A 10097-nucleotide genomic window follows, 5' to 3' on the forward strand; every position below is an offset into this window, starting at 1 on the left:
GCTTTGAAGGGCTCAAGCACAGCCCCTAAGTGAATGATGATTATTGTAGGAGTGTTAAATAGATAGTACATGTATCTTTATAGTATCTTTGTGTGCATTTTCTAAATCTATACTAAGTAACCAAACACCCAAAACACTGCTATAAAATCCAATTTTAAACAATTCTAAATTTAGGTACAAAAATCTACCCTTTCTGACACAAATAGGGCCTAAGTAATCACTAAAATTTATATAACTTTGGGATGTATAAAGAGATATATAGTCAGCATTTTATCTGTTCTCTAGTATTCTATGAATTATAAAATGATGTAAGTTGAAGTATTTTCACATCAGATTGCTTGAAAGGCACAATTTTCATATAAGTACAACATTACAATTGAAGAGCCCATTTCAAGAAAACAAACAGCCCAAGTCTCAAGTTATAACAATATCATAAGCTCAGGGAAAAAAAATGTGTTTTTTTTTCGGGGGGGGGGATCATAGAGCTTGAACTTGGCCTGGGCACTGTCCCAGAGCTCTTCAACTCAAGGCTACCGCCCTACCCTTTGAGCCACAGCCCCACTTCCCCTTTTCTAGTGGTTAATTGGAGTTGAGTCTCATGGTCTTTAGTGCCTGGGCTGACTTTGAGCTGCGATCCTGAGATCTCAACCTCCTGAGTAACTAGGATTACAGGCTGGGCCACTACACCCAGTTTGAGAAAAAAAAAAAAGTGTTCTAACATACCCCTTTAACAAAGGCATGTGCTTACAGAGTCTATCAAAGCTAGAGGACCCAATACCACAAGATGTACTGGCAAACATAAAATCATTGGTCTGGTAGTGTTCCATATTCTATCTTCTCTCTTCAAGCTTCCTCCTGCATGGATTTCCATCACTAGCTAATACAGACTGGCTTCCCTAACTACTTGGTCATTTCTCACCTTGCTTCATGAGGGATAGTAATACTAGCTCACAGAAAAGAAAAAAGAGCTAGTGTCTCCACACCTCTTCTGGCCATTATTACAATGTATCTACCAGCTCCAGGCCCCAGGTTCCATGTTTATTCAAACCCCCATGAAAATCTACAGCTTTGTAATACTCTCGGGCATAATCTAGCTAAGAGATGTAGAAGTAACAGAGCATTTTTATCTGTTTTTGACACAAATCTCAGGGAAATAAGTTTTTTTAATGTATTTATTATTATAATTAATAGAAGGGTTACATGATATTTTCCAGATAGATGGTGCATTAATTCCCATACATTGATACCCTTTCACATGTCTTGGTCCCCATTTCCCTCCCCCCCACCCCACCCCTTATCTTGTTTTCCCCCTTCCCTATCCAATTTCAAATGACCAAATACGAATATATCCTATATATCAGGTAACAAAGTGAGATACTGTAACAATATGAGATAACCAAGGGACAGCAAAAGAGATGAAGTTTTTACTTACAACTTTTCCATAGCACTCTGAACTATCTAATTCGTATAAAGCTTGAGCATGAGTGATTTTCAGAACACAATTATCTCTTCATTTAGGAACTCTAACAAATGGAAATTGTGACATATTTGTGTAGCCTATCTCAAGGTCTCTCACAAAAGAAACTAGTAAATTTTGATTAAATGACTGTATCTTAGAGATATTTCAACATCTGGACTTACTTTATAAAAGCTTAGCTTCATAAGTAATACCAGAAAAAAATGCAATTGAAAACATAGCTCTAAGAAAACCACATCAGTGGGACCGTTAAAATTTTACTAAGGTAAACATTAGGAATGTGACAAATTGCTAATTTCCTATGAAGGATCATAAAATTCCAACAGAAAGCTCAGGGTGGGGAGAGATGGGAGAAGAGAAATGAGCATTCCCTAGCCCAGAAACTCATAGTGCTTAGATTTTTATTTAAAACATAGATATCATGTGTTGTCTTCAAAGTTACTATTGGCCCTTACAACCATTGTCCTCACTCAGACCTCCTTGTCACTATCTAGTCTACAGAAATCATAGATCCCACTGCATTGATGGGAAAACTTGAGGGTGATTAGCACTATCTAACGGAAATCTCCGCACCAAAAAGACTTTATATTACGTGATAACCAAGTAGATTAAGCAAGTGAAATTATCAGTTTCCCAGGAAAGAAATGTGATAATGTCAGGCTGCAGCTTGCTGTAGGTCTTTGCAGCTGACCTTGAAACTTAATATTAAACAGATAATTCTGACTCCAATAGGATGAAGTATGTATGCTAATATATATAATCTTTTATGAAATATGTTATGTGTGATACATGTACATATATGTTCCTTTTTATACACATACTAACACACACAAAGTCAGAAGTAATAAAACAGTACATCAGCAATGAGAATTTTCTTCTTGTTGAAAGTATTCCAGAGAATAAATGAGAAAATTTGATAGAGCTGAAGTATCGCTAAATGAACGTCTAAATGAACTAAAAATGGATTGTAATCTCCCAATAGAGTATTATCTCCCAAAGGAGTGCTACATCAAGAATTTCCTAATGAAATAATGTAACTTATGAAGTAACTGCCCCCGAAAAAGAAAAATAAAGCTTATCAAACTGCCTGATGCAACTTCTGACATACAGATAATGTGTATTCTTTTTCAGGGGGGAGGTATTCTTAAAAGTTGTTACTATAAAGGTGATGCACAGAGAGGTTGCTGTTTCATAAGTCACGTAATGAGTATATTTCCTTTTGGACAATGTGACCCTTCCTTCTTCTCTTCCAGTTTTTCCCTCCTGTCCCCCCCTAAAAAATTAGTTCATTGTGGGGGGGGGGCGTAGGGTGTGGGGACATGGGGCTGGAACTCTGGGCCTGGGTGCTGTCCCTGAGCTCTTCAGCTCAAAGCTACTGCCCTACACTCTGGAGCCATGGCCCGTTTTCTCATTTTCTAGTGGTTAATTGGAAATAGGGGTTTCATGGTCTTTAGTTTCCTGGCTGGCTTTGACCCTTGACCCTCAGATCTCAGCCTCCTGAGTAACTAGGATTACAGGCATGAGCTGCCCAGCTTGTTTAGTTCATTTTTAACATAGTCTCTCCTAAGTTCCACTGCTGCATCTGTTCATCCCCTCCATGGGAACATGCTCATTCACACCTGGGTGTGTAAACAAAAGAGTTCACACCATAGAGAAGGGGCTGAAATCAACAGCACACATCACTGTGAAAATGCTCATGGGGAAGGGAAGATGAAGTTGGAGTGAACATTTATAAATTAAAATCGACATAAAGAATTTATCAGTCAATAACAGTGGGTGGTTTTAAAGTCTTTTCTGCCAGTCCTGGGGCTTGAATTCAGGGCCTGAGCCCTGTCCTTGGCTTTCTCAAGGGTAGCACTCTACCACGTGAGCCACTTCCAGCTTTTTTCTATGAATGTGGTACTGAGGAATTGAACCCGGTTTTCATGCATGCTAGGCAAGCACTCTACCACTAGGCCAAACTCCGGCCCACTCATGTTTAGATCTCACTTCAAAGGAGAACCTTTACAAGGCAATTTCACATGGACATTTACACATTGGATGATTATTTCATATTTTTTTAAATGTGATACTAGGGTTTGAAGAGTCATTCCTCAGCTCTGAAAAAAAAATGTGATACTGATGTGATAACATCAGTTTTGAAAGACCTTTTACTATTCAAGGATAGATACTAAATTGCTTTCAAATGAAATGATACAGCTGAGATTTGCTTCAAGATTATATAGGGTTGGGAAATGAATGGAAGTTTTAGTAGAGAAAAACTGACCATAGCTGATCCACTGCTGGGATTGAGTGATGAAGTGAATTACCCAATTCTGTGTTCTTTTGTAGATATTGGAAGTACTGTACTATAATAAAAATACATATTTCTGTATAACCTGCATCCAATGTTTTAAGTACTTCAAAGAAAGCAATATGTTAAGACTAGTTGTTTAAAAATAAGCATATATTCTAGAGCTTTATTTACCATTTTCAAAAGTGGCCCATTTTAGTAGCAGAGGAAAGAAAGAATATTTCTTATTTATTTACCTATCTTTTTAGTTATTTATTTATAAGCTCATTTGACTTACCAAATCTGTATGTATTAGAGCTACTGATTATTCGGTGTAAAGTTATTCACTACAATAGAACAATATGTGTGTCAGTAAGTTTAATTAAGCTCACTATTAGTTTAGTAGAATGAAAAATTACCAACATATAGGCACCAGCTGAATAACAAAGTTCAAAAATAAAACAAGGATTCTTCTTTGTTTACATTGCATAAATTACTTTTCAAACTACAACTCAAACTTTTTTAAAAAAATTTAGGCAATTTTGAGCTACTTCTACTTTATTGTTGCCTTCTCTCCTTCCTGTTCTCGCCCCTAGCATTCTATCCCTCATGCCACACCCTCCATCCTTGAACAGTCCTCAATCGTAAGATACATGCTAAGAATGACAACCTTGATTTCCCATTATCCAAGCCGGCACTTCTCATTCTTGTTTTTCCATTTCTACAGTGAGAGCCACTTTGCATTTATTTGCTATGTCTGTGACCATGGGTTTATAAGGTATAACATGCTAAGTACAAAGTATAAGTATAAAGTATAACATGCTAAGTACAAACCCTCTTGATTACAACTGGGTTAATAACACAACAAAATACTGGCTATAAAATGCCAACACAAACCCTCTGGCTTAGTTTAATCTTCTAATTCAGTAATCTTGCTTCCCTTCAAGCTTTTTGTGACCCCTTGCTTTAAACTGGGTGGTGGCTCTGAAAACAATCCTCTTGTCATGTCTTTTCCATCCGGCAGCCCAATAGTCAACTGTTGGAAACCCAGATAAAAAGGAATCAGCCAGGGGCCCAGACTGCTTTTCCTCCACATCTCTTAAACAGAGAGCCCCTGGTTGATACACAACTAAGAAGAATTATCCTGCAGTCAAAGGATATGTTTTCTCTACTATGATTGTTTGTGCCACAATACCAAAACATTTAGAAAATGTTTCTCCTCACAGATCCTGAAGTGCTCTCTTTTGAGTCCCTGGCTTATTTTCAATTACGGAAATAACCAAAGAGAACAAACAAATCCCAAAAGGCAAATAGCTAGAACATTTTCCTTCTTACCCTATTTCTCTAGTACAGAATCTGTTCTTCTTTAAGATATGTATATCAAGATCCCCTTTCTTGTACAAAATTGATAATGAAAAGAAAAAAGCACTTACCCAAAACAAGAAGTTGAAGACAAACATAGAATATTTTATACAGCCACTCACACCTGCCATTTCCGCAAAAGGACCAGGAATATTTCAACGTAAACTATTTGTTACAGGTTTGTCCTGCAAATAAGCCCAGGGGTGATTTCCCTGCTGGGATGCCTGCACTCACAGCTTCAGCGCAGAAACAGAAAGCAAAGAGGTAGACAGGAAAATAAAGAGGGAAGAAAACAAAACAGTTATTGAAGTAGATAAAAATTTAACCCACACATTTAAATATCATAAAAGCTATCTTCAGGCTAGTATGTTGTTTTGTTTGTCATGCCTCCTAGGGCGCTGGGCCAGGATATTTATGATCCTTTCTCAAGACCTTCCTCCTCTAAAGTAAACAGATATCAGGTTAAGGGAGTGGCAGCAGTGGCGCTGAAACCGAGGGGAGAATGGCACAGGGAGATTGGAGGCTGGACTTCAGAAACCACAGCCTGACTTTCCTGCTCTGTCTTTCCATGTATGGAAATGAATGAATATGGTGACTCTAGTTTTGCAATACCTCTTATCAAGCATACCAAATTTCTTCCAAATTCAATAAAGTGCATTTTAAAAATCCGTAAAACCTTGAAGTTTAGACACAGAATCCTTTTATCATTAACCTCAGAACAGTGAACGACCTGTACCTCCCTCCCAAAGCTTTTGGGTCTGTTTTTGTTTGGGGATTTCACCCCTCCTCCCCCCCCCCCCCCGAAGTTGTGCCAGGTAGAGAGGGTGAGGCAGCTTTGCCTATAAAGGTAAGACCATTTCGTTTTCATCTTGATTTGTTTTTGTGTGTATGTGTGTGCCAGTCCTGGGGCTTGAACTCAGGGCCTGAGCACTGGTTTAGGCATTTTCCTCAAAGCTAGCACTCTGCCCTATGAGCCACAGCACCATTTCTGGCTTTTTTCTATGTATATGGTACTGTGGAATCGAAATTGGGTCTTTGTGCATGGTAGGCAAGCACTCTACCACTAGGCCAAACTCCCTGCCCCTATCTTGATTTCTTTATGAAGGGAAAATTAAAAAAAAAAAAATCTCAGGAAGCCACTCTGATTGTCCCTTTTATAATGTATTCCTTTTATGATGGCTTGGTTTGTTTTTAGGGAGGACACTGTATTTCCATTGTCCTGATAGATCAGTGGAGCAATAGCTCCAATCCACTAATTCAGTTTCTGGATTATGGGTAGGTTTGGATGTTCAAAATAGGAAGATCATCATGGGTCCATGATCACAGACTGGACAATTATTTCTTGTGCTAATGGAAGCCAGCTGTCCCCAGGTAAAAGCAAAATGCTCTGAGCTAACCAGGAAGTATGGGCTGCTTTGAGTAAACAGTGTAGATCATTCTGCTTTCCATATTTTGTCTTTCTCAAAAGGAACTCCTCTCCCCTTAAACAAAGGTACCTATTCTTTAAATAATTCTTTAAAAATCTTCCTTAAATTCTGTATAACAAGCATGGATGTCTCCAAAAAAGTGTTTTCCTAAATTTTATTTATATACAATCCTTCTCCCTAACTGTGTATTTAATTTGTTACTGGTAATAACATTTGTTGTTAAAGAACAAATTTAGAAGTACTTCCAAAAATAATAACTTCATGTTTAAATCATCAGAAATGGAACTAGTAGTGTGCTATTTCCTCTAGAACACAGAAATAATTTCACAACCTTTTTTTAAGGTACAATAGTATACATAATTTTTCATGACTTTTTTTTTAAAAAAAGAGATTTAGATTGCATGACAACCCAAATAGATTCATCAGTCCTTCCAATGATTGTTTATCCTACAAAAGTAAAGTGAAATATATGTAGGGTTTTTTTTTTTTTTTTTTTTTTTTGCCAGTCCTGGGCTTGAGCTCAGGGCTTGAGCACTGTCCTTGGACTTTCTCAAGGCTAGAGCTCTACCACTTGAGCCTCAGCACCATTTCTGGCTTTTTTCTATGTATGTGGTACCGAGGAATCAAACCTGGGTCTTCATGCATGCTAGGCAAGCACTCTACCACTAGGCCAACTCCTGGCCCCATATATATGTAGATTTTAGTGCTGCTCTGTTGACAAAGATGTGGAGTTCCTACTTCCTTTCAGTTTGGAAGTGGTGAATGCTGAATCTCATTTAAAAAAACTAAAATAAAAGAATATCGCCTTCAATTACATCATTGTTTAAATCTGAAACCCAGACAATAAATATGTTTTTACAGGAAAATGAGTGGATGTCATAGAACTCCCAGGCCAGTCTGAAGTTCTGAAGTTAATATGACACAGCTTATCTCTCAAAATTTCTTCCCATTAAATGTTAAAATCTCACAATACTGATCCAAGCTAAAAATGTTTGTTCTTCTGTATTCTCTCTCTCACTGCATATTACTCCTGAATTTCTTTCATCATTATATCCTTCACCGTATCTTTGGTTATCGTTTATAATTCAGCTCTTGACTTTTCCTGCTAGTCTCTTCTCCCATCTGTCCTAGCACTCCAGAATTCCTTCTAATAAACACTGACTATGTATATGATTCCCTTGAATAGAAACCAACCTAAAAATAGCTTCCTGATACCTTTTAAGGCAAGTTTCCTTAGGCTGGTACGGAAAGCACAAAGCACCCATCTGCTCTATTCCTTCTCCTCCTCCTTCTCCACCCCTGCTCCCCGCTTTCATTTGATCCCTAACCATGGAATTACTTCTCAGGTCTAGAGCATACCTTGAGACTTGAGACTGGATGCCTCCTTTTCATGTAGCATAACACAAATCTAACTAGTGCCTTTCCTACCTTCTCTACCCAGTAAATTATTGCATTTGAAAGTACAGACTAGAAACATTCACAAGACTAGTCGATGGCAGAGGCCCCACCAGATATCAGCAGGTCAGTATTCTCCCCACTGGGCTCAACTACCTGCTCAGTTATAAGGTCTGAGTCATTTCCTACCAGAGATCTTGAGGCGTTGTCATATAATTACCGGTGGTGGGACTGGGCTGGGCTAGGTTGGGCTGAAAGTGTCAGTAAATAAATCTTTAAACCCAGTGAAAGCCCAGGTCAGGAAGGAGAGAAAATGGAAAAAGATCTATTGAAAACAGCACATACAAGTGGGGAAGCAACAGAGAGAAAGTCTCACTAAATTCAGACAAGGTTCCCTGCAGTTGCCATTGTGCCCAGGAGAGTAACACCTAGTGAAAGCACATGACAAACAAAGCAGGACATGGATTCAGATCTGATTAATCATGAAAGTTCTCCCTGAGGTAGTCATAATTTCATTTAGTTTCAAACAGTGTGGGAATGCTGACAGGAAGAAAAGCAGAGAAACTTGCTGCTCAGGGACCAGGAATGACCAGGTATAGAACCATTAGATGCCCCAGATGTCCTAGATGAAGTTTTCTCTAGATCACTGAGCAATCCAGACCTGCATCTGAGACTTATTAACACATCTGACTGTGTTCTCAGAAGTTTATGTGTTAGAAACTTAATACCCAATGGAGCATGGCTGAGAGGTGAGATCTTTAGGTTAGGCCGACTTCATCGTCATTACCATGGAACGTGTATTTGTTGTAAAGGCAATACAAACCACTTCTCACATTCTCATCTCTTCCCCTCTTCCTCTCTCTCTCTCTCTCTCTCTCTCTCTCTCTCTCTCTCTCTCTCTCTCTCTCTCTCTCTGTCTCTTCCCCTCTCTCTGTCCCTTCCCCTCTCTCTTTTGCTCATTTTCTCATGCACACACAATACACAAACACAATGCACACAAGCACACACACATACATGCATATTGTCTTCCCTTCCACCTTCTGCCAGATTTAATCTCCTTGACCTTGAATTTTGCTCTTTATAAATTGCATGTTCTCAGGTATTTTGTTACAACAGCACAAAGCAGATCCAGAAAGCACACCTAGATGAGTAGTCCATATTTTCATATGACATTATCTTCCTCTGTATAAGGAATATTCAAAAATCCATTCAATATACTAAATGGTGCTAGAAAAACAGTAGCAATGCACAAAAAAAATCACTTCCACGGTACTTATAATGAAGGATAATTTCCTTTTTCTCTGCATCAGAAGTCAAGCTTGCATGAAAGGTACCTTTGCGTAATAAATTCAGTAAGGAGCTTAGTAAAGGTGCTGCCAAGTTTTGATAGGCAATTGAACTAGAATCATTCCAGAGATCCAGTAGCCAAATACTTCAGAAGGCACTTAGCATTCTTACCCTGAATATTGCTGTGACACTTCACCAGAGTCTTCTTAACAGGGCTCTCTCTGTGTTCTGCTGAGTCCCTTCCCTCTGCCATCAGTCTATCTCCGGACACAAACATGATTATTTATTAGGTTTCCATTTCCCAGACTGTAATTGCAATTCAATCCTCCTATGGTCACAGTTTAATTGCATTTTAGGTACTTTTAAAATTCCCCAATTACACTTGATTGATCTCTCAGTTTATTCTTCTAGATTTACTAGCTGCTCTCTCAAAGGCAATCTTATTTTCTTTCTCTACAAATTGGGATGCATGTCCATGTACAGACTAGAGTACTCAACAACAGAAGAGAGGATACAAAACAGGTCTTTGTAATCCCCAGCCCAGCATCACTGAACAAGTCTATTTTTCTATCAAATATTTGCCTGGTTATTTGTTTTAAAATGTAAGGTTTAATGCCAACCTGGCTTCTGTGAGTGTAATGAATTGGTCCTTTGTTTCGTGAGTTCCAGGTACACATTAGCCACTAAATGAGATTAGGTCCTGAGTTAATAATGAAAAACAAGTCCATGGAGGACACTAACATATAATTTTAAAGCATGGTAGTAATAGTAATAATAATAATAATAATAGAAAGAATAGAATAGGCTAAGAATGTTTAATGTTTGTCCCAGACAGCAGTTTCTCAAATTGAAGGAGCAAGGAAAGGTTACCCTGAAT

The 10097-nt window shown here is 38.3% G+C and overlaps 1 protein-coding gene across 1 annotated transcript in view; it reads right to left on the reverse strand.

The window, feature by feature from the left end:
- Positions 1–9413, reverse strand: part of Tspan8 (tetraspanin 8) — a 36250-nt gene extending 26837 nt beyond the window's left edge. Inside the window, exons 1-2 of the mRNA XM_090357195.1 lie at positions 9392–9413; positions 5183–5347 (exon numbers count right to left, since the gene is read on the reverse strand). Coding sequence (XP_090213321.1) covers positions 5183–5242 — 60 coding nt within the window. The 5' untranslated portion in view covers positions 5243–5347; positions 9392–9413. The remainder of the gene's footprint in view (positions 1–5182; positions 5348–9391) is intronic.
- Between the last annotated feature and the right edge of the window lie 684 nt (positions 9414–10097).

This window comes from Megascapheus bottae, chromosome 2, assembly GCF_031878675.1.
Source record: "Megascapheus bottae isolate mThoBot1 chromosome 2, mThoBot2.hap1, whole genome shotgun sequence".
NCBI classification, from domain to species: Eukaryota; Metazoa; Chordata; class Mammalia; order Rodentia; family Geomyidae; genus Megascapheus; species Megascapheus bottae.